The sequence below is a fragment of the Varanus komodoensis genome, unplaced genomic scaffold, assembly GCF_004798865.1.
Source record: "Varanus komodoensis strain SLA01 unplaced genomic scaffold, ASM479886v1 scaffold19, whole genome shotgun sequence".
NCBI lineage: Eukaryota > Metazoa > Chordata > Lepidosauria > Squamata > Varanidae > Varanus > Varanus komodoensis.
This window is the reverse complement of record NW_025335550.1, coordinates 13,971,293-13,996,882: the sequence shown is the minus strand read 5'-3', so window position 1 is coordinate 13,996,882 and position 25,590 is coordinate 13,971,293. Positions and strand designations below refer to the sequence as shown.

General features: G+C 39.7%; 1 protein-coding gene across 1 annotated transcript in view; it reads left to right on the top strand.

The window, feature by feature from the left end:
- Positions 1-25,590, top strand: part of TTC39B (tetratricopeptide repeat domain 39B) — an 83,577-nt gene that overhangs the window by 48,266 nt on the left and 9,721 nt on the right. The window contains exons 3-16 of the mRNA XM_044427623.1: positions 3,976-4,080; positions 4,649-4,780; positions 7,716-7,792; positions 10,360-10,427; positions 12,434-12,498; positions 12,965-13,070; positions 13,362-13,427; positions 15,074-15,182; positions 16,275-16,342; positions 16,426-16,485; positions 16,882-17,043; positions 23,242-23,333; positions 24,392-24,512; positions 25,417-25,528. Of these exons, the coding sequence (XP_044283558.1) occupies positions 3,976-4,080; positions 4,649-4,780; positions 7,716-7,792; positions 10,360-10,427; positions 12,434-12,498; positions 12,965-13,070; positions 13,362-13,427; positions 15,074-15,182; positions 16,275-16,342; positions 16,426-16,485; positions 16,882-17,043; positions 23,242-23,333; positions 24,392-24,512; positions 25,417-25,528 (1,343 nt within the window). The remainder of the gene's footprint in view (positions 1-3,975; positions 4,081-4,648; positions 4,781-7,715; positions 7,793-10,359; positions 10,428-12,433; positions 12,499-12,964; positions 13,071-13,361; positions 13,428-15,073; positions 15,183-16,274; positions 16,343-16,425; positions 16,486-16,881; positions 17,044-23,241; positions 23,334-24,391; positions 24,513-25,416; positions 25,529-25,590) is intronic.

The following is a 25,590-nucleotide window of genomic DNA, read 5'->3' as shown; positions in this document are numbered from 1 at the left end:
GGAAGAATACACATGAGAACCTAAAATATTGTGATGATGATGAAAATGGGGGTCTGTAGTAGTTAAACCACAGACTTGAACTGGTGTACAAAGACTGCTGGAAATTTCTCTTGCCATTTTTCAGTCTCTAAAGGCACAGTCCTATGCTAGTTTAAGTCCTACATATCTCAGCATGCCCCAACTTTCCTGCATTCTCTACTGTGATTTCCTAGATATTGGTGTTGTCAATGTTTATCACATTTATTTATCTTGCTGAAAGGAATCCCACAACTGTTCCTAATATTTAAGAAAAATCTAATGTCAAGCATTACAGACTGAATTTCTAGTAAATGTCCAATGTTCTCTTCTTTTTGTAAATCTATATTTGAAATAGGGACTAAATTATTAATTAGCTTTGTTTCTGATAGCCCGTTATACATATGTTTATTTCATTCTTAAAAACTCATGTTAAGTGAAGCACAAAACTCTGAACTAACTACCTTCTTTTGCATCCTTCAGTCAGCTAGATATTGAGTGGATTCTGGTCTCCATTTCCCCCTGCCCTCTCCGTAGTTAGGCAGTGATGGATTAGAATTAGGCTGCAGCATAGATTGGGAAAATCTCCCAGCATCCTTTTCCTGCAGAGGCATCATCTACGAACATTGCTGTAGCTGCAGCTATTTCAAGTGACATTTCTTTTTAAAATCCGATATGGAGGATTCCTGTGAAGACAGCTGCTGCCGTGTGAACTTTATATATGCTTTCTGCTTGATGACTAATTAATAAGACCCCCATGGGTATTGAAGAATAAAACAGAGAAAATGGGATATTATCTAGGTGTTTTTTGCTGGCTTTTCTGCATCTGACAGAAACAAAACGCATCTCACAGAGGTTTATCTTCCTATAGCAATTGCTATTGCTGTTATTCATCTAAAGTTACCTGATTCAATCCTGTGAGTATATAATGCTTTGTTTTCTCTATATTGTTGCTAAAACTGATGACAGAATTCAGTATGTAGTTATTTTCTAGGGAAATTGCTTTATATCATTTTATGGAAACATACATGGGATCCTGTAATTAAAATAAAGCAAGTTTAGCGTGTTTTTTCAAGGGGAAGAATCATAAAATTATTTCTGAAATGATTGATTATACTTTCCTCTTTGTGGTTTGTTTCCAGCAGTCATCCCCGTGTTTCTGCTGATGGCAGTGCTTTAATCAGTTGGTTGCTAATAGGTTGCAGAATACTGCAAGGTGTGTACATGGTACAAAAGAACACCCCAGAGCTGCCTGTAAAATATGGTAGTTAGAGCGAGATTGTTCCTGAATTGAGAACCAGTGTTGTCCAATGACTTTGATATTTGATTCCATTATTCATGAAGAATCAATTAACCCAAAAAGTAACAAAACTAATCTGATACTCCAGCATATTTCACTATAATTATATAAGGTTCCTGCAACTTCCCAGTAATTTGTATGAAGTCAAGGATCACTCAATCCTAATCATGTGACTGGATCTGTGCCAGCATTTGAATGACGCAGTCCTTGTTTCATAAACATCTGGCCTGATTTTGTTGGCTTCTGTGTTGGAAAAGGGGCGTTCTCTCTCCATCTCTCTCTATCGCTGTCTCAGGAAAATTGTTTTAATTCATGTATACTGTGGATGCATATTACTGTGATTGCTAAAGGTTCTTGCAATTACATCTTGGTTAGTTTTAGAGGGGCTGTGGAACAAAGAAGGACTGTCACTAAAGGAAATGCTGAAGTAGTGCAAATTTTATGTAAGGGTACTCAATGAATCATGCATTGCAAATTCTGATATAAACTGACACAAACTATGCAGATCAGAACTTTGTTACCCACCATCTTTTACACTTTCGGGGAATGCTCAGAGTAAGGTAGCATAGAAATTTAATAAATAAATATTAATGTTGTGATGCAGTTCCTGACTCTAACTTACCAAATGTACTTAAAATTTGTGTTTTGAGCTTAAATATTTAAAGTGCATATTTAAATGTTCACTTGAATCCACCTTTTCTGTGTGGTACCAACTTTTTCAAAAGTTCATAGATTACTGTGGAAATAGAATGGAAGGAAGATAGCAGCTAAATACGTGTAAAAGTGACAGACTAGATTAATCCATAGCTTATTTCTAGATGCCTGGTTTTATGCAGTTTAGCACCATGATACTGTACTGATGGCAGCCACACGGCTGCAAGGGAAATAGCTGTCCTATGAAGGGATTGCTTTTTTGCCATTTTCCTCTCTTTTTAATAAAGTGAGTAAGATCCTTTGGAAGAGAGAAGGATCATACAATTTTGAATAAAGTGGAAAGAGAAAAGAAAAACAAAGTAGAAAAATAAGCTAGCTGTTTTGCAACACTTAAAAAGGTTACATGAGCAATCCTTTTGGCATGGTACTACAGGAAATGCTTACTTTCTGACCACCCAGAAGAATGCAGACAGTAACAGTGAGTCCTCTAGAAAATGACAGCTGAGATCTTAACTATTCCTGTTTAAACTCTCTTTAACTTTGAAGAGGTTTTGGTGGAAGGCCTGCAAAATGTAGAAAGGTTGATAGTCATGAATTAGGTCTATGATAGTAAAGTTCATCTATTCAACAAAAGCATTAACTGTATATTTTTGCAAGCATAACAAAATAAGAATCCCTAAAGTAGTTTGGTTCCATTATATTCATCTATTTTTCCTTTTTTTGTTTAATTTCTAAACATTATTTGGGCTAAAAGTCCCTGGTATATTTAAATATGACTTTGCTTGCTTTTTAATTTATTTTTGTTGAGAAGTTAGGTGCTTGGAAGTTGTGAGTGCATTCCAGTGTCTACTTTCTGATAACTGTGATGACATTCTATGTCTCTTCCATGTGACTGGTTTTTTTGTGAACATCAAAACCTTTGTACTGCAACAAAGTGTGGCCCTTTGCAGTTAAAATGGATATAAAAGTATGTTGCTCAATGGTAAAGCATTAGTATTAGTTCCCAGCCTTGATTTTATTTATTTATTTATTTATTTTTAGATTTATATCCTGCCTTTTTCCTACAGAGGGCTCAAGGCAGCTTACATCTCCTCCTCCATCTTATCCCCACAACAACAGCCCTGTGAGGGAGGTTGGGCTGAGAGTCTGTGACTGGCCCAAAGTTACCCAGTTGGCTCCATGGCTAAGCTCCATGGCTAACCCAGATCGTCTGAGTCCCAGTCCCACGCTCTTAACCACTACACCACAGTGGCTCTCTTGATACCTGGCATCACCTCTTCAACTGCAGGTCAAAGAGGGGATGCTGTGGACTGACTCTTGCTTTGCAGATCACCCTTAAGGGAACAATTTTCTTCTCTTAGTTGAGACAGGGGAGAATGTGGTGGGAGAGGGCATGAGAACCAGGCAAAGTCACAAATGTGACAAATGTGAAGGCCTGGAAGAAAAGTGGAAAAAAATTGGGGAGGAAAAGCTTTTTCTGGATTTTTCAGTCCCCCTCCCCCCACCAGCCCTTCACCTTTCTAGTCACTGATGCTTCTCATTTTGAACTGTGGTGTTGCCCATCAACCAACTGCCCAGATGGATTTTCCCTGTGACCCAACAATGGCGGAAAAGAGTCTCCACCTCCGACTTAATGACCAAGAAAAGGTGTTATGGATTCCCTCCAGTCTTCCTGAGCCTCTGCAGAGCTGCTCTCAGTGTCTGTTGACAGCATGTCCAGATGGACCAGTGATCTGGCTCATTATCTGCTTTCTTTGTTTTGTCATATGTACTTATGTCATTCCTGTAGTTTTAATCAGAGCTGTCCAGTAATCAAACACTAACCTTAAACTGCCACCAGGATGAAAATCAAGCTAACAGAAAGTTCTGACTAGCTAAGAGAAGATGTGTTCTAGTGTAATAGATTTCTAAAGCTAGACTCTACTGTGGTGTTTGTACATTAGTTTTGCAGTCCTCATCAAGCATAGTTAACCATGCTTACTATTATTTACTGTCTATTTTATTAGGGCTACCAAGATGGATCTTAAGTGCTCTTTGGAAGAATGTTCAATGGCATTGAACCTATTTCTGAACAACAAATTCTCTGAAGCTCTGGAATTACTTCGTCCATGGTGAGACTGTTTTGTTTGCTAGTAGCAATATAGGGAGATGTTAAGACATGCCATCTGCTTGCTGGAGATTAATTTAAGGCCTCTGAATGTAGTAGCATCATTATTCCTATTTATTTCCCTGCCCAATGGCAATGGTTCAACTATTTCTTCAAACTCTCAAAAGTGATCAGAATTGTTAAACAGCAATTTTATCAAAACATGATAAAATAATACTAAGAACCAAAGAATGGCATAATTTCTAATACGTTTGCGGTTGTGGGAGGTAATTGCACAACCGTACTGTGTAACTTTATTAATTCCATTGTTCTGATTTTATTATATGTGTTTTATATTAATTATTGTAATTTTGATTTGTATACCACTCAAGGAGCCTTTAGACAGATGGGCAGGGTAGAATTATTATTATTATTATTGGAAGAAAAGCAGCTCATGGAAAAATAGAATAGCAGCAGTTTAGAAATTAAATGGTACTTTTGTAACAACTGTAGTTTTGTTCTGGCAGAACCCAGAACATTTTTCTAGTGGGTTGGCATTTCTGTTAAAAGAATATTTTTATTTTTCAAATCAGGTCTAAAGGCAGTATGTACCATGCCCTAGGATATAGCACTATTTTAGTTATGCAGGCTGCAATGACATTTGAACAACAGGATATCCAAATGGGAATTGCTACAATGAAAGAAGCTTTACAAACTTGTCAAAAGTAAGTATGAATAAATTTATGTGTGTTGAATCTTGCACAGTTTCATATGATATTGTATCTTGCTGCAGAAATGAAAATTAGAAGAAGCTATTAATGAAAAAGATGTAGAAAAAACTGCCTTTGGAAGTGTTGAAATGCAGAGGGAGGAGGATCCTTTTGCGAAGCCCATCATTCAGAATTTTAAATAAGTCTTATTTTAAAAAGCAAGAGAACAGTCCTCGGTTATTTCCTTGTCCTAGCTTGGATGAATTTATTCCCAAGTGAGACACCTGACCACCTTAGATCAACCTTCTCTAACCATTTTTATTCCCCCCCTCTCCTGCTTTGTCCTTTTCCTCACCCCTCCGCCATCCATAGGAATCACAGTGTAGACACAATAGAAGGGATGTTTTCCTTTTGTACAAGAATCTGCGTCTTTCACTTCTTTTTTTAGTTTTCCACTGAGCCTGAAGTGGTTTGGGCAAATTGCTCTGTAGCAGACTATAGTACTTCCTTTTTCCCCTCCCACCAATTTATTGGAAATGGGGAGTAAGCAAAGCTTCCTTGGCTAGAGGAGAATTGTAGCACCACCAGCATACTGTCTCTTTAGACCAGGCTGTGGGTAACTTGTGTCCCTTGGTTTCTGGGCCTGCAGCTGCCCTCATCCATCACCATTAGCTATGCTGGCTAGGACTGATGGGAGATGTGGACCAAAACTTCTGGAGTGACACAAGTCACCCATCCCTGCTTTCCACTCACATCTGCTGCTGAGAGCAGGAAGCCTGTAACATGCTGTCTAAATACAGAGAGATCAGAAGTTAGAGGATGTGAGAAGCGGTCCCTGGACATTATTATGAGAAGTCCTGTTTTGAGTACAGAGATAAGAGCCAGTAAAATCTTCACATTTGATCTTGTAGTGGTCTAGTTGACATGGGAACGGTTCAGATATAACAGCCAAACAGAGTTGACCGTCAATGCAAAGTTTCAGACTCTCACATCCCCTTTCCTTCCATCTGTCCATCTGTCCTTGCTTCCTGCTTGACTCAAGCCATAATTTGGTATTGCATCACCAAAGCAGAACTGGAAATCAAGGCTTGAAGAGGATTGCTAATTGTGGTGGGCATGTGTAATTCTGGTTTGATGATTTGCCACTTTGGATGTAAAACGAAGGTGCAGAGTTTTTACACTGAAAATGGAAGGTGTGGGAGAGAGTGCGTGAGGCAAAGGCTTGGAACTAGCAACCAAACTATGGTTTGACAGACAACTGTGGTTTGTTATGAAAGGAGCAGCCCCTAAACTCTGGCATTATAATTCCAAACCACATACAAAGCTGTGTGTGCGCGCGCACATGCACACGTGCACACATATTCTAGTTGGAGTTGTGGGCTCACTGCATTCCAAGGGCTTTTCCTAAATATTCTTGTAATTGATCTGGCCATACAGAAATCTGTTGATGCAAGCAGGTGATTGTGTAATACCACATAGCCTGGCATTGTGGCAGCAGCCTTGGTGTCAGCACAACACTGAAGAGGGCTCTACCTGTGCCTTGCAACTGGATCAGGGGTCATCTGTGAGGTGCTTGCAGACTCAGTAAGCATGGAGTATATTCACCCAGCCTGTGATGTAGCAGTTTGTGTTCCATTTGAAGCAAAGGAAGAGTTCTGAAGTCTACAAAGAGTTTTAGCTGAAATGAAACACCAGGCAATTTGGATTGTAGTTCATTGGCCGGTCTTGCTACTTCTGCTGGAAGTGGCCACTCTTCCCTAGCTGTTTGTATTGTAGGATAAATTATTGCCTGTTTTCACAGACAGCATTTCAGCCATAAGTCTGTGGGAAAAAAATCACCTTGAAGATTTGCTCAGTTTGGCTGAAAAACAGGTTGTTTAGCTGCAATCGAAATAAGTTGTAGAAGTGTGATGTGTACTTAGCTTGATGACATTGCTCCTCTGAGGTTGGTGTGCATAAATTCTTTGGCTTTGTAGCAGAGATGGATGGGATCAGAAGAAGTTCCATAATTAAGGTCCAGATCTTAGAGGGCTACATGCATGAAATGATCTGTCTGTATGTTGTGTTTTTTGGGAGGGGTTAGTCTTGAACAATACCTGTCACCTTTAGGCATTTGTTGCTAAGTTTGTCATAAATTGTGTTATTCACCTTCCACATAATAGTGCAGGAGAAGGCTGTGTTTTTTTATGAAGCTTACCTTTGAAAAAAAATCCAAGACAACTTCTTTATAAGTCTTTAAAATTAACTTTATTGTACAAGAATATGAAGATGCTCTCACATACACACCACACACATAAACACACAAACACTTTAAAAAAAAATTTTGTTAGAAAATTTTGAGTTCATCTGAAATGGCAGATGAATTTGGTCCCTTTGCAGAGGAGAGAGCTTCAAGTGTACGTTATCTACTTGTTTTGCCAGCTGAACAGCAATGCGATTATTTTTCAGAAGTTCTCATTGATTGACTATAGATTGCCTTGAAAAATGAGTTACAGTTATGGCTAGGTACCAAGAGATCAAATAACATCCATATTATGTTTTCACACTTTCAGACAGGGGAACTACACCTGTGTCTCTAAGATATTTAATACTGACAGTCCAGTCCAGTTACTCGGATCACTGAGTAGCTCCTCTCCTAGAGCAAGAGCAAGAGGCAATAGTTTTCCCTTCACAGGATTCCCTCCTCTGCTCCATTCTTCTTCCCATGTTCTCCCGGACAGGTTCCTGGGTGACAGAGGGCTTATGTCCCTCCTTCGTCGATATCACATTGTTGGAAGTTGCTTATGCAATGAAGTTGTGACCTCTTTTCAGGTTCTTGTCTCTGTCTCCCTCTCTCTAAGATACTTAATATTTATGATTCATAGCCTTACTAAGCATTATATGAAGCGCTCATTTGAAAAAAGGTTTGTTGAAATGAAATTATAAATTGTTTGTTTCCATGTTTATGCAGATTCAGGAAAAGAAGCACAGTGGTAGAGTCATTGTCCAGTTTAGTTTCTAAACAGTCTGTAGATCAGCTGAGTGAAGGTAAGGAAATACAACTGAGTTATTTTGTCTGGGGAATGTACTTATTGCTAATTCAAATAAAATAATTTTAACTTTGTAGACCACCCAGAGAGCCATTTGGCTATTGTGCAGTATACAAATCACACATGCACACACACAAATGAGCTATTTCATGTTGGGCAGATTTGCAAGCCCTGGCCAGCCCTTGGGTGCTTATAGGTGACCCTGTATGGTTATTTAGTTTGGGACTCTTAATGTGACCTACATGTGAGCCACCTCTTTCCTCCTCAGTCCTCCTGCAGGTATTCCAGGGTACATCGCTGTAAGCTTCCCCCCTCCTCCACATGGGATCATGAGCCAGTTTTGGCTTGCAGGGGCTTGCGTTTTTAAAAAGCGGGAAGTTAGATTGCAAAGGGCAGCTGTGATGCCACCTTTCCTCATCTCTGCTTTTGGCAGTTGTAAGGTGCCTCCCCCATAACCCCAGCGATATCTTGGAGGGGCTGCCCACAGTCACCCTTTTTATTCTTTAAAATTATTTATAACGTGTATTATTGAGCACAGCTCTTATAAACCCAGGTGGCTTGCTTAGTCATGTGAGCACAGTCATCATTTAGGGATCAAAGAAAGAAAAGAAAGACCCACACATCTTAATTTATGCAAAACAAATAATGGAAAAGCAAAAGTGTTAGCTATTTATTTATTTCTATGAAGGTGTGCTTGTCTCTTAATACTGATATTGTTGCCCTTTGGAGTAGAATCTAACAGGATGCATCAGCATTTTTCCCTACAAAGTTGTACATCTTTGGTTTTGTTTTATTTCTCAAAGGTATATTGCTCTAGTTGTTGGTGATAATCATCAAATTATGACACAGCCCAGGGGATAATGTTTTACTTATTACCCTTTAATTCGTAACTGCTAGAGAAATGCTGAGAATAACCATTGAAGAATGAAACATTTAATAATGCAGGACTTTATATATCTGAAAAGGGTTTCTTGAATTTGGGCCATTTCTGGACATATTATATTTGAAAACATAAATAGTATGCTACTCTTTTACCTTTGCAGGCCAATCAGTTGTTTTTGCACTTTGCAATACAAGAACTCTGAACTGAATCCTTCATATATAGTTAATTTCCTAGAGGTGGGTGTGAGTGCTTTAAAGATGGCAGAGAGAGCAACACTTACAAAAGTTCATTATCACATTGTTTACAGTTATTATTTTTAATTGTATATATTAAATACTGTAAACCACTTTTCATCCCTGCTGATTTCCAAGTGGTGTACAGCAGCATGATCAAAAAGACCATAGAGTATGCCATTAAAATAATGAAACATAAATGGTAACAGGTACAGTAAGCAGAAGTGTACATATTGCTTTGGTAAACAATTGGAGGCAATTGTACCAGCCAAATGTAAGCTAAGCCAAGATTGCAGGCATCTAATTGGGGAAGAAAGAGGCAAGAATGCCTCTGCCCTTCTTTTGCCCTGCCAAAGGCACAGATGGCTGATTTGAGCTCTCTAAATTTGCCTGTTAGGAGGAAGGGCTGAAGCTCCACCAGGATTCCTTTTTTTTTTAATAATAAGTTTTATTCAAAATAACCCTAAAACAAAGGAAAACTAAAAACAACATCAATCATCAGAAACATCGGACCTGCTTGGTCAGCCCCCACATTTTTTTCTATTTATGATAACTTAAAAAGATATTTAACTCTATACGAAGTCCCGTTTCTCTAGCCAATAATAAAAAGAGTCCCAAGTTTGATAGAAATCAGTATCTTCTTTCTCCTTCAATGACTAAGTCAATCTATCCATTTCTGAACAGTCCAAGATCTTTTTTAGGATCAGTTCATCGGTGGGTGGTTCTTCACTTTTCCAGTGTTGAACAAATGCAATCCTCGCTGCAGTAATTACATGTAAGATCAAGTACATTTCTTGTTTACTAATATCAACAGGTATAATGCCTAATAAGAAAACTTCAGGTTTAAAAGCTAAGGATTTTTATAACATTTCCTCAAGCCCTTTATGTATTTTAATCCAATACGTTTCCCATTATCGCAAGTCCACCACATATGATAGAAAGTACCCAATTTATGTTTACATTTCCAACACCCGTTTGACATATTTGGAAACAGCTAATCTATTTGGTGACAGATACCATCTATAAAACATTTTATACAGGTGTTCTTTATATGAAGGCTCCACCAAGATTCCTCATACCCTGGCAGAGCCTCCCTCCTCCCCAGAATGCCCCTGGAACTCCTCATTTGCATCACGGGTTGGTTTCCAAGGCACACTTGGGACTTTGGAGCCGCAGCTGGACCTTGCTGGCTGCGAGGGCGAGGGAAGGCTGTGCTGCAGTCAGAGTGCATTTTTGAGGATGGAGCTGGGCTCCAGCCTCTCCGATGGCTGTGTAGACAGCATTTAGCAGGCCTGTGATGGTGCTCTAAGATAAAGGGTGTGACTCAGTTTCAAGAAATGAACACACACATAGCCAGTGCTTTTCAAGAGGTGGACATTTAGCATCATGCATTACTACTGTGTTTTACTGTACTTTCTTGCAAATCACACTTTTTTTCTTTATTAATAGAGGAAATGCACGCAGAAATCTGTTACGCTGAATGCTTATTACAGAAAGCAGCACTGACATTTGTACAGGTATTGTAAGCGTCCTATATCTGCTATTTCTGTGTGTATTTGTAATGAGAATACCTTTTACCCTGCAAGTTTCGTTCCCTAAAACCAGAGTGATTATAATGTCCTAATACAGAAAGTCGCAACTCTTGCCTTTCCCTATCAAGATGCCCCACAGTATCAATGTAATAGAAAAGCTGGCACTTTACATTTTTGCTATAATTAATCATAACTCTTAAAATGTACCTGTGATCTTCCTTCCTTTCTGAGGAAGTCAGTGAACCTGAAATTACAGGGGAAGTCTAACTGATGTCTCTGTATTTAATTATCATCTTGGGAATCCCCTCCTACTTTAGTTCATAAACTGTGCCTCTGCTGCATGAAATGTCACCATCCTACTTCCAGCCAGTTCAAAAAGAGACATTTTCTTTACTGCTCAGTGACTAGATTCTGATGCTGTCTCACAGATGTACCTCTGGTACACTTCTTCTAATGTCCATTTCTTCTCCTGATAAACCGACCAGGTTGCGAAGAAAGCCTTGTCAGTTTTCTCAATGCATTGCTTTGTTGGCATGCAATTTTTAATTAACATTTTATTGTGGACACAGGTCCTAGTGTGCTTGCATCATTTTTGGAGGCAGGGTCCAAAACATTGCTTCTCCCTTTCTGCAGCAGCAGAAATGTTTTTAGGGAAATAGGGTGGAAAGGTGATATTTTTCTGAGCATCAGTGAAATTGACAAGATCCTCTTCCTACACTTCCAGACAAGAACACAGATTAAAATAATACCAAAAATATATCTGAATTATCTAGTTCCTTGTTCAAATGATGGATGGGCAACTAAAAATGCACTTCAGATTGGGCATATTTGCATATTTGCTTAGTGGCAAGATAAAAGGAAACTTGAAATGCAGTTGGAAATCCAACCTCCTGCACAGCAGTCAGGCATTACATTTCTGATGCAAGCTTATTTAAAGTTGCATTTCTCTCTCTCATTCACATATAAGCATTGCATGCATGTGCGTACACAAACTCCATCGGCTTGCAAGCTCCTCAGTTCAGCTAATGGTAATATTTTGGACTCGGACAAGTAGGATATCGGAAGCATGAATGGTTTATGTTTCCACCTACCCTCTTGTGTTATAATTTGCAAACAGAAACTCACGAATAGCATCTGGGTAAAATATATTTATCTTGAGTGTGCACATCTTACCATGGGGTATGCTTCTTCCAATGGTTATTAAAGCAAACAAGACCTAATTGTTTACCTTTCTGCATTGTATGGTAGGGATCACATTCCACTAATGCAAATCATAGTTTTTGCCATATTAGCATGCATGGAAGGCACTAACCCATTCCAAAAGCATTCTTCTTAAACTTCAGTAAGACATTTTGTGGCCAAATCACACTTAATTGCTACATTCTTCCACATGATCTTGTATACAAGTACAACTGTATTCACTATTTAGGAATCTTTTTGTAGAAGGCAAGCCCCATCCAGCAGGAGAAACACGTTAAATGGTTTGTGAGTATTTGTGGACCTGGGTGACCTTTACATAAATATGCTCTGGTATGGTTACCTGCTCTTGGTCACTGAATGTAGTATATGCAGCAGTACATGCACTGAATCCAGCATGATATAGAAGAGCATGACCCCTGAACAAGGATGGTACCCTCAGATCAATGAAGCATTCATTTTTTAAATTTCAAGATTACTGTGGTTTCATGCATTTTAGCTACTTCTAGCACCATCTAGTGGTGTCCTATTTCAATTTCCTTTGATCTTTGCTTGATATAGAAGTATGTTTTTCTGTCACTTTTATGTTTGCATAGCATTATATGCCAAGAGTGTTTCCTTGATTATATGTATCTCCAACATTTACATATTGAACTTAATTAATAAATATAAAAACTTTGATGCTTAAGCTATTTCCAGTGTTTGTGTTTCACAGGCACTCAGATCAAATTAAAAGTCTGTATGTTTTACACAACTACAGTTTTTAAATATATCGTCTTGATGGTTTTTCCTAGGATGAAAACATGATCAACTTCATCAAGGGTGGCCTCAAAATCAGGACAAGTTACCAAATATACAAGTATGTTCCTGTGTCATTTAGGCGTTGTCATTGTTTGTATATTCTAGAAAATTATCTGCCATTGCAAAGGTAGTAGGGAAGTGATGGAAAGGAAATCAGAGCATATACACATCAAGCTCCCAAGAGCTCCTTCAACCCTGACCTCAACCTCAGTTACTGTATTTGTATTGCTTGTCTGTTGAATATATGATGGTTGAATTTATGATGCTCCTTGGGATAGGTACCTGTGTTTTTCTTGTTACTCTGTTCAATGCTGAAGTCACTATGTTATTATTATAGAAAATCTAAGCAAAACCATTTCTCAAGAGTCTACATGTAGATGAGGCAGAAGGTGTCTGAGGAGCTAATAAGTGGAGTCAATTTATACTGATGCAGGTTCATTTCTGTTAATTTCATAGTATTGTATATTGTATTGATTGCAATTCCTGTCATCCCATTTAACATGAAAACTTTTTTTACTCAAAAGAGAATGTCATCAAGTTCTCCAGATGACCCAGGATAGCAAAAGCAAGAATGAAACCTACTACCAGTTTGAAGGGGGTGTGCAACTAGGAATAGGAGCATTCAATTTGGTATGAGTCTTTAACTTTTAAATATAATTTAGCTTTCAATGCATTTGGTAAGGTTCAAAATGCTGTAATTTTTTAAATTAACATTTCAAATTTTTAATTTTTATTTAAAATAATAATTAAAATTTGGGGATTTCTGTCCTCGCTTCTGATACAATGTACCCTTACAATATTTCAAGGTGATCTAAATGTTATGTTGAAATGTTTTTAGGATTTTAAGATGTTGTCTGTTTTCTTTGAAATATTTTAGTAGTATATACAATTGATGGAATTCTTGTTACTTGTATGTTGCAGATGCTGTCCCTTTTGCCAGGAAGAATCCTCCGGCTTCTAGAATTTATTGGGTTTTCAGGAAATAGGGTATTCAATGTTGTTTCTAGCATTAATAGTTCCCACAAAATGTGCAAACTGACAGGTCAGTGTACCTGGACAGGCACTAGCTATTATTGGCTGAACTGCTCTGATGTCTTGGATTAGAAAAATATGGGAGTAGGCAACTGACTGTTTGTAAGCTTTGAATTAATTTTCAGTATTAAAACTCTGTGTATATACATGTAGCTCTGTGTACATGTATCTTTTCCCTCATTTGCTAAAACTCATCAAAGCAGTGCCCAGCCATTTGAAAAAATAAAATCTGACATAATTTAAAAGGCAAAATTGAAGAGATGTGTCTTCACGTCTCTTTTAAAAGCCAAGAGGTTGGGGGCAAATCCTAGTTCCTCGGAGAATATGTGCCACATTTTGATAGCAATACAGGAGAAAGCCATTTCCCATGTGCCCAACCAAGAGGCCTCTATGGGTAACAATGCTCTCAGGAAGACCTTGCATACAGATCTTAATAACCAGGCAGGCTTATAATGAGACAGATGGTCCTAATGTAGCTGGGTGCACAACCATTTAGGACTTTAAAAGTTAAAAGCAGCACCTTGAATTGAGCCCCTAAAGCAGTTGTCAAACAAGGACAAGTCTTAGGCGTCACACTGTACACCAGTTGAAGCTTGAAGTGACGAAACCACAGCATGGTGCCTGTTGCCAAGTCAGACTGACACAGGGTCACAGCTGGTGCACCAAGCAGAACGGTGCAGACAGACTCCTTGCCACCACAACCACCCAAAGATCCTGATCCAGAGGATCAAGGGGCACTCCAAACCAGTGAACCTAATTCTTCAAGAGGTTCCAACCTGTTCCAGAATGGACCGAATCCCAAATCAGACTTTCTTATCATGTGCAACAAGTTCCATCTTGTTTAAGCTTAGTTGCTTCACTAAGACATTCTCTAACCCACACAGTATTTAACATTTTTAGCTTTTTATGACATGTGCCATTAATTATTGTTGCTGTTCATTATTTTAGTCCTGACAAAACACTGTTAGTTCTGTTTGGTATGCACTAAAATGGAATAGGAAGCATGGACAGTATACAGCTGTCCCTTCTCTAGAGATGTCCAGTCCCGTCTCTCTCAGGAAGGGGAAGTATGCAGGCACTCTGCATGAGGATGGAGAGTAAGCAAATAGGAGAATGAATGAGGCCAAACCAATGGAGTTAATCTGTCAGGGGGAGCAGCCCCTGAACAGCACTCCACTCAGAAACCAGTGGCCGTGGGATCAGCCTAGTAGCTCAAGGTTCTCCCGTGGCCCAGCGTACCTTCCTTGCTGTTCCAGAGGGTTCTTCAGCCTTCCAGAGCAGATTTTGTCAGCCGGAACATTGGGACTTCAGAATGAGAAGGAATCCATAGAGTTTGCCTCCCTGAACCAGAAGCAGCCCATGGGTGGAAAGAGCCCTTCAACCCTGAGCAGGCTTACGTTGGGTCCAACTCAATGTAGGGCAGATGTAGTTAAATACATCTTCAGACACAGTGGCTGCCAAAACTGCCACTCTGCTTTGAAGGTCACATTAAGGCTCCTACTTTTCCTCATGTATCCCTTTCATTACAATGTGTGATCAGTAGCAACAATATAAATGGTAACATTGCATCTTCTCCTGTACCATTTTGTGGCCACTGACAGGAGCTGGGTCTCCAGCAGTTACGGGAAGGAGCTTCTGGTGCCAGTCTGCGGGCCATACTGTGTACCTTCACCTTGCTGCTATACCACACTTACGTTTCATTAATCCTCGGTAAGAGCTGAAGCTAAGCCTTGGGTGAACCACATGGAGATCCTGTATATTGAGATAATCAGCCAAATAAATTAATGATAAATGTAAAGGGAATGGAAGTTTGGGGGGAAAGCGTTGGAGATATTTGTATTATTATTATTTTATTATTATAATATTTGTATTAAGGCTTTGTTGTTTTAGGAAGTTGAGTCAAGATGAATAGAGAATAAGTTGAAGAACTGCAAATTAGTAGAAATTTCAGTGAATTTTAACTTTGTTTAAAAAAGTGACTGAGTAGAAAGGATAATGTTCACAGATCAGTGTTTTGTTTTGTTTTGTTTTGTTTTGTTTTGTTTTTGTACATGAAGTTCTGTGTATTATTTGCTTGGGATCCCTCAGTATTTCCCCACTACATTTTCTTTATTATTTTTCTTTTTTCTCCTTTCTTTTCAAACTCTACTGGTATCAAAATAAAAATAGAAAAAAAGGAAATTCTGTATATTGTAATCTCATCACGCATATAACATTTGAATGAGGTATTCTACTTTGTTTTACTGCACTGTATATTCAGCCGTGATGCCCGCTATGTTCATAGTTTGAAGTGGGTTTGAATTCCTGGATTAACTGGGTTTATTTATCTATTTATTTATTTAAAATATTTATATGCCGTCCTATTTGCAAAAAGCCTCAGGACGGTTTACAGCTGCTTGGCAGCAATTTTAGCAAGGGAAGGAGAAATCTGCTCCAGTGAGTCTCTTTGTTGATTTGTTAGCAACATTTTGGTAGGAGTCTGTCTGTACCAGCCATCTGAAGAAAAATATGTTAAGTGTTAGAAAGCACATTTAATCCTGAAAAGTTTGGATTTTTTATATTTTAGTTCTGATTTGGTAATTTCAGTACCAGAGTTATTTTGTGCATTTTGCTCTATTTCTAGAGTGTTCACTTTCTCTGCAGTTTGTTGACAGCAGAGTAAAATATTTTCCTCTCATATTTGAAATAATCCCATTTTCTAATGAAGCTGTAGTTTATAAGCATGGACTGTTATGCACCATTCAATAAGTACTGACTTCCATACCCTACTGATACTGATAAAAGATTTTGTTGCCTTTACAGGAACAGGGGAAGCTGACCTCTTTGAAGCAGATGCCCTTCTTCAGCCTTACCTTCAGAAGTTTCCAAAGGTAGCAATTGTTTTCAACCCTGTATAAAGTTTGTGGCAGTTGTGATTGCAAATTTTTAATTATAACTTTCTTTTTTTATCAAGGGTGCCATCATTCTGTTCTATGATGCCAGAATAGACATACTGAAAGGAAATTTTGAAAAGGTAATGGACTTTTACAATAAAACTGAGTCAGCCTCTGAACCCTTTTTTATAATTGTGTTGGCATTGAAACTAATAGCCTGTTACATCTAACTTGACTGTTAATTCATCAAAGATGTTTCGGGTTTTTTTGTTTTAGTTTTGGATGGGTCTTTATTTTAGAGTATTTTCCTCGTTCTTCACTCCCCCCCCCCCCAAAAAAAAGAGAGATTCTACAGCTGCTTACAAAACCAGGGTGAGGGGAGAGCAGCTATTGAAGTCTTAATATTTCTAGTCTTTCTAGTCATAAACATGAGGAGTTTGGTAACTAGTATAAAACTACAACTTTTATCAAAGTCCATAAATGGAATGAGAAATGCAATGCCCATGTAACTTCTGTAATGCAATTTTGAATTTTAGGCTCAGGCAACGTTTCAGGAATGCATCGCTGCTCAGCAAGAATGGAAGCAGATCCATCACCTCTGCTACTGGGAGCTGATGTGGTGCTACTCCTTCCAACAGAACTGGCTTCAGGCATATCGGTATGCAGATCTGCTTTGCAGAGAAAGCAGGTGGTCAAAGGTAAATTGGTGATTGGATATTTCTATGAAGTGGTGATAGCCATTTCATAGTTACACTTGATGGTAGCTTTCCAAATATAGGACTCTGGTGAGTTCTGCCTACTCCCATAGCGTGGTAAAATGGAAATAGTCGGATGCTCTAGGAACTATTGTAGTCTTCTCTGCTATGAGTTCAGCTTGGCATTGTCCTGTGTAATAGGTGACTTAGGCACCAGGTGAGCTGCAGCAAGTGTACTTGTCTACTCTCCTTCCTTTCATGTAGATCAGGACAAAAGCATTCTAAGTAGAGTCTTTATAATGTTAGTGCTAGACTGTTAGGTTGGCTTTGTAATACCAAAGAAGAGTCTGGTAGAAGTCAGTAACAAAAGACAATAACCAAATTAGAATACTGAGCATTAGGAAAATGCAGCTTAAGGATAGCCGGTTGATTCTAAACTGAATACCCCTAACCAAACAAAGTTGACTCAGCCTTCCAGGTGTATCATACTGCTTATGGGTAAGTAACTAGGAACATCTGTGTAAACTTCCCAAAGAGCTTCAGCTGTGACAGTGTCGAAATCAATCAATCAATCTGAAGTCTCTTAATTGGTCCACTCTCTTAACCTGAGGCCATTCTGGTTCTTGAGAGGGTCTGGGTCCCTAGCATGCCCCCCCCCCGCTTTTGTTTCTCTCCCTTATTTTACCTTAATCACCCCACTGTACATGGCAGCACGAGCAGTGCACTGAGGTGACGCCACAGTGGCAGCCTGCAACAACTGCAACTGCTGCACACTATTAAAGGTGAGAGCACAGGAGCAGCGACAATACAAGAGAACGAAGAGTTTCTAGACAGAGTGGAGGAGCTGCAGCAAAGAAAGTGTGGTCCAGAAGGAAGAAGAACAACAGCAAGCTGAGGTGGCAGAAGGCAACCCTGAGGGAAGGGAAAATGAGGAAACTCAGTGGAACAGGATGACAGTTATATGCAGAAGACCTAGAAAACACTCTGCACCTGTGGAAGCAGTGGAACTCTCAAACCGCTTCGCGTTCCTTGAGGAAGAGACGTGTGAAAATAAAAAACACTGGGGGCCCAATAGTTTTCTCCGCAATTTTACCAGTACATGGAAGAGGAACTGTTAAGGAAAGAAAAATCCTTCAAGTGAATGACTGGCTACAATGGTAGTGCCATAAAGAGAGATTTGGATTCTGGGACCACAAGCTGAGGTGCCTGGAAGATGGGATATTGGCAAATGATGGGCTGCAGCTCACAAAGAAGGGGGAGCAGATGTTTGGCCACTACATGAAAAACTTCATCAGGAGAGCTTTAAACTAAAACCTATAGGGGAGGAAGATGTGCATCATGGCATACCATCATCTGGCAAAGACTTGCATATTTCAACAGAGAAAAACCCTCAAGCAGGGCCCAACACCCATCTCCCAAAAATGTAGAACGAAAACCAGGGCACAGCAAGAATGAACTTCGATGTCTCTACACAAATGCCCAGACTATGGGAAACAAACAACATGAACTTGAGCTGATAGTACATGAGGGCAATTATGATCTTATAGGAATAACAGAAACTTGATGGGAAGACTTACATGACTGGAACTCTACAGTTGATGGATATAACCTGTTCAAGAAAAATAGAAAGGACAAAAAGGGAGGTGGAGTTGCACTATATGTAAGAGACACATATATCTGCACAAAAATACAAGAAGAGAAGTTAGTAGCCCCATTGAAAGCATTTGGCTAAATTTAAAGGGAGCAAAAAATAAGAAAAACATAGTTATTGACATATATTATTGTCTACCCAGTCAAAAAGAGGAAAGGATGCAACCTTCAAAAAGCAACTTGCTGGCATTTCCTAGAAGAATGATGTAGTCATCAAGGGGGACTTTAATTTCCCTGATATATGCTTGGAGACAAATTCTGCCAAGCATGGCCCCTCCGAGAGATTCCTGACATATGTTGCCAACAACTTTTTCCATTAGAAAGTAGAGGAAGGTACCAGAGGATCGGCTATCCCTGATTTAATACTAACAGGGATGGCCTGGTGGACAAAATAACAACGATGGGAATTCTGGTGACCATGCAATACTTGAATTCTCGATTATAAAGGAGACAAAGGGTAACTGGAGCCAAACAAGCATCCTGGACTTCAAGAAAGGCAACCTTAATGAACTCAGAAAAGTGATTAGCAAAGTGCCATGGCACACACCCTTAAGGAGAAAGGTGTTCAAGAGGGATGGGAAATCTTGAAAAAGAAGATTCTCGAAGCACAACTATGAACAATTCCTGACATCAATCCCTGGAAAAAATCTGGAGCAAATTATTTAAAAAATCCATCTGCAAGCATCTTGAAGAAAATGCAGTGATTAATAGAAGCCAGCATGGGTTTATCAAAAATAAATCCTGTTAGACCAATTTAATCTCATTTTTTGACTGGGGAACCTCCAAAATGGACAATGGGAACACTGTGGATATAATCTACCTAGACTTTAGCAAAGCTTTTGACATAGAAAGAAAAAAAAGGAAAAAACTGGACAGCCATCTGAGTGGGCTGCTGTAAGCTGGTGTCCTGCAACAGCAGGGGGTTGGACTCGATGGCCTTCATGGCCCCTTCCAACTCCATTGTTCTCTGATTCTATGAATTGGACTAATGATGTTATATCCACCGCCACCCATCTCAGCTGGGTGTTTAGAATCCCGTTCCCCAGAATGTGAAACAGTTTGACTCTTAGAGACTATTGGGAAACAAAGTGGAATTTATGTAAAGACTGTTGGATAGAGGTTTCTAAAGGATAGAAGTTTCTCCCAAAACCTGCCTTGTCAGAAATTCCAGTCCAGCCCTTTATTCAGTGAGCTATCCTGTCATCTTAACCTCTCTTGCCTAACTCCTGCTGCCTCTTATACCTTAACAAAAAGATAGCCTTGTACCAAGGAAGACAATTCTTACATAGTTCACAACAGTGTTTCAGGAATATTAAGCAAGGAATTGAGTGAGTTGTGTCTATTACTACCATACTAGTCAATGCTTTTACATTATTTAGGTGGGAATTCTATCCATGTTTAGACAAAAAAAAAGTCTGAAGGTTCCCAGCAGTACCCAGCCAGAATGCGGATTGCATCCTCTGAGGACAAGACATTCCATAGTTCTTGGTGCTATACTTGAAAAGGTCCGGTGTCCCCTACTTCCACTTGTACATACTTTTGCTGAAGACATGCCAAGAACAGATTTTAAATTATATATTTCCTGCATTGCAGCATTTCAGGCAACATAATCCTCAGAAGTTCCACACTACAAGTGTTGCTCTAACTACATGTGGAGAAATTCCTGCTAGCAGGAATTGATATGTCTGGCATAGATATGTTGGGTGGATTTGGACTGACATGAACAATACGGAGTTTTTCAGCATTTCACTTGTGGTGTGGCTTGTATCAATAGGAAAGGCCTTCCAGAGGTCTCTACATATTCGTACTTACACATCACGAAAGAGAACTGAAGTCATTTGGATAGAAGTTTTGCTTGAGATCTGCAAGACATAAAGCACTTGAGCCTTTGTAAGCAAGAATGGTTCGGTTATTTCCATCCTGTACCCACCGGTGCCTTTCTCAGCCCAGGTGGTACTTTGTGCAGGGGCTGTGTGCATTTCATGATGACAGCTACAACTGGAAACATGCTTGGACTTTGCTTGTATCACATCCAGAATATCCTAACCTGTGATATTATGTGGAAATCCCTAGAGGAGTGGCATGTTAAACAGGTTTTCTATAGTCTGCTTGTGATTTCCAGCATTTGCAGTAATAGTGCTTACTCCTCTATGAGTTAAATCTTTGTAAGTAAGCTAGTTCCTGTAATGCTGGATTGAAAAAAGCAGAATACTCTTATCTTTATCTTGGATGTTGTCCTACTGTAAGATCAAAATAAACTGAAGTTAATATTCCAGTTAAATCAAAGTCATTTACAACAAGTTGTACTGAAGCTGACAATTATTTGAATTTTAACAAGGATCTTACACAGGTCTGTGAACACCCATAACCACCACTACAAATTCCATCTGCTATACATTCTAACAAATAGCTTCTTATTACAGCTACATTCCATACAACATGAGCACCTCTCCAGTGATCACCTGCCTTTGCCTGTTGATTGCCACCCATTCTTGTTACGATCTCCAGTGAATGGGTCATCTCCATTCCCAGACAGGAAAACTGACCAACAGTTTGCATTCTTTAGCACTCATTCATTCCCAGCAACAGCAATCTATGTCAGACCAGGAGGCATTTTCAAACACGGCCCTCCAGTCACATTGGTTGCAGCAGGAGTTGGGCCAGCCCTCCTGGAGTTATAGAAGAAGGAAGGCTTATGAGGAGCCTCATTGATAAAGCATCTCTGGTCTGTGATAAAGCATCCCAGCCCACAAGTGAGTTGAGCAACAGAGTGAGGAGGCCAGCTCACAGGACTCTGCTCCCCTCGCTACTCAGGATGATAAGGTGCATAGAACCGCAGAAAGATAAAAATAAACCCACTGCTCCTTCCAGTAGGATAAATAAAGGAACTTGGTAGAACCCCAAATCCCCATAGCTTTTCAGGTGAATAAACTACTTACACTGATTAAACCAATTATGAAAGTAGAAAGTCAGCAGAGGAGCGGGGCCTATCCAGTGTATTTCACTGAGTGCCACGTGTATGACTGTCTGTGAACCGGACAGGTATCGTGGGTGTGTGCTTGCTTTAATGAGCTCCTGGCTCTCAGGGAGCATATTTGTGACCTGGAGAAACAGAGAGAGAGACAGGCTGGTTGACAGGACCCCCAGGGACCAACTAGCAGGGTCCCAACTACTGGGTGACAGAGAAAGGGGGTCTCAGGGAAGGAGGGTGTCATTCAGAAGACGAGGGAAGTGATTCCTTAGAAGGGGCCTATTCCTTGAGAAGTGAGCATGTATCCTCCTCCACAGAGGATACCCCTCCAGGCGGTGATGACTGGGGAGCTTCTGGCAGTGGGAGATTCAGTTATTAGGAACACAGAAAGCTGGGTTTGCAATGGACGTATGGACCACATGGTGAATTGCCTGCCTGGCGTGAAAGTTGCAGATATCATATACCATCTAGATAGCCTTGTAGATAGGTGAGAGGTGCAGTCAGTGGTCATGGCCTGTGTTAATACCAGTGACATGGGGAAATGTAGTTGCGAGGTCTTAGTAACCAAAGTTAGGTTACTAGGTTGTTGTTGTGTTAGTTGCCTGACCCATCACAACCCCATGGACAACATTTCTCCATGCTCTCCTGTTGCCACCATCCCTCAGAATCCACCCAAGCTCACACCCACTGCCCCAGTGACTCCATCTCACCACCTCATCCTCTGCCGTCCCCTTCTTTTGCCGTCAATCGTTCCCAGCATTAGGCTCTTCTCCAGGGAGTCCTTCCTTCTCATTAGGTGACCAAAGTATTTGAGTTTCATCTTCAGGATCTGGCCTTCTAAAGAGCAGTCAGGGTTGATCTCCTCTAGAACTGACTGGTTTGATCTCCTTGCAGCCCAAGGGGCTTGCAGGAGTCTTCTCTAGCACCACAATTCAAAGGCCTCAATTCTTCGGCGCTCAGCCTTCCTTATGGTCCAGCTTTCACAGCCATTCATTGCAATTGGGAAAACCATAGCTTTGACTATAAAGTTACTAGGTAGAAGGTTGAACTTCAGACCTCCAAGGTGGCTTTCTCCAAAATGCTAATAGTTTCATGTGCAGGGTCAGCTAGACAGGCGCAGCTGGGGAGTCTCAGTGCATAGATAGGAGGACTTGCACCCACCCTGCTTGCGGGACCCTGTGGGCAGCTGGTTTTCCACAGTGTGTATGGAATGCTGGACTAGATGGACCTTTGGTCTGATCCAGCATGGCTTTTCTTATGTTCTTATGCTTGTGGAACAGAATATCCACAGAATATGAGTCATATTTGGGTATTTCACTTAACTAGATAATTTTACAAAGGTAGCTCTTAGCATGGTCTTACAGCACTAGTTAAAAACATGCTCAAGAAGTAATGTGACTCAGATCAAACAACACCAAAGTTATGGGGGAAAATAAATGAAATTAAACTGAAATAATTTGTAAGCCCTGAAATACTAGATGTTCTCTTAGAAAATTGGTTATGTGGCTCACTTGGCACATAAACAATTGTGTTGCAAGAAATGATAGATGGTTTGAATTTTTTAATTTTATTTTGTACAGGCAATATATGTGTTCCAGAAAGCTGCCATTTTATGTATGCTTCCAGAGGCTGACGTGAAAAAAACAGGAGAAGACATTGTATCTTTGTTTAGGTATATTTTTTGTTAATTGTCTACTTGAAACTAGACTAAATAGCTATTAAATTAATTTCCTTTTGCTTTATCTGGAGCACAGGTTTCATTATCAGCTTCCTTGTATCATTGCCATAAACCTGCTCATTGGAGTCAATTTAGACATATGATTTTGCATAATGCCTTGTGAATTGTGGGGATTGTCCCTCCTCTGCGATTTACTAGAATTTCTTCTGCGACTCCCATTGATTCATACTCCAAAGTAGAGATTCTTTACGGAGAAATTACTTCTACGTAAAACAGAATGCTAGGTTCAGATCTGACATGTCATTTCCAGGAGAATGTTTGTTTCCAGGGTCACCAAATACCTGTTCCTCAAGCCAGTGACATACCTTGGTTATCCGGGCATGTGAATGTGTTAGTGAGTTGTATTACTACTATATGGTTGAATATGCTCTAAATGTGCAGTGTTGCGATTTTCTTGAGCAAGCTTTAAGTCTTAGGAAGTTAGTAGACTAGGAATCACAGTAGGCCTGTCTGGATATGAAATCTGGCTGGAGACCTTCTACAGGAGGGGTGATTTCTGAATCTTCATTTTCTTCCCCCCAGCCCCAGAAAGACTTGTCACTTGTGATTTAGGAGAAGCTAAGAAACTAGTAGAGATCTTAGTTTTGATTGATTGGCTGGGTGTCATCCAGAGGGCTAGTTATAATCTATAAAGCTTGGAAGCAGGTTGTGTAAAGGACTGCAGGAGTTCCTGTAGAAGTTCTCCTCCTAATTCTGTCAACGTGAAGCATTCTTGGTGGAAGTGTGAAAGGGCAGTGCCCTTCCTCTAGAATGCCCTCTCTGTGGAGGCCCATTTAGTTCTTTATCAGGTGCCAGAGTGTCTGTAAGCCACCTGCTGAGCCTTTCTGGGGAAGGCCTTGTGCAGACAGGTTGCTACTGCTGAAAAGCCTTTTAGTCATTCATGTGGTATGAGCACCTGTAAGAGACCGCCTGTGATAACCTTAGGGCAGGTGGATATGGGATGAGACCTGTTGCCCAGGTGTTCTATAACTCCACTGTTTTTCATCTTATAGGCAAGTGGAAGGCCTAAAGCAGAGAATTGCAGGGAAATCTATCCCAACAGAAAAGTTTGCCGTGAGGAAGGCACGACGCTATGGAGGCTCTCAGCCAGTGAAGCTAATAGTCCCTGCTCTGGTATTTACAGCCGCCTGACTTCTATCGTATTTTCAGTAACAGAGTAAAAACGTGTTTCTTATTCTTTGTGGTCTCTGTGCATCACACATGTGGGCTCTGTGTGCATGCGTGGAGCTGTTTTGGGAAAATTAGTATGTGACAGGAGCCCGGCCCATAGCCATGCCTAGCAGTCTCAGTCTTCTTAGACTGCCATTGTGAGCACAAAATGTGTTTGTTGTGAATGTATTCCTGTGAATAACACACAGCATTATTACATTTCCACTGGGTTTTGTTAAAGCAGTTTTAGCTTTTTTATTCTGTCCTGCCCTTTCACTTTTAATGAAGGCACCTTGTAAAGAAGCTTCATGTAATATTGAGCAAAATAGATTTAGGCATGTACAGCCTTCTTGGACCATGTACTATATGAAAGCTCCCTTGCTTGAGTTTCAGATCATGGTTCATTTGTGAGCCAAGACCAGTAATGTTGCAGGAAGAACTTTACAAAGGAAAAAATAATTTTTAAAAGTTCTGTATAGGTTCACACTACAAAGAAAACATCAGAAATATGTCTGATGGAATACCATTTTATTCCAGCAACCAATGGGTAGAGGGCTTAATGCATGGTTAGAAATTTGAACGTTTTTCTCATACAAACATTAAGCATTATGGCCTCTTACCTGTACTTTACCATAATCAAATTAATAAAAGGTAATGGTATTCATCAACAACTGTTTCTTACAAAGTATTAAAATATAACCTCAGAATATTAGTTTTTTCACCAAATTGGAAAGGAACAAATGTGAAACATAAACCGCTACTAGGATTGTTCAGAAGAACAAACGCATTGATGGCTGGCCGACTTACTTTGCTTGCTTACTTATTTATAGTGTACTATAGATACTCATGAGTTTCTTGTTTTTATCAGGAAATGATGTATGTCTGGAATGGCATTTCCATTGTTGGAAAGAGAACTGACCTCACTGAGAATTTATTAGTAACAATTGAAAAAGAAGAAACTGCTTTAAAAAATGAAACCAGTGAGTAATACAAGTAATATTTTAATCAGTGACATGAACATTATGGAGGAATTTTATGAATA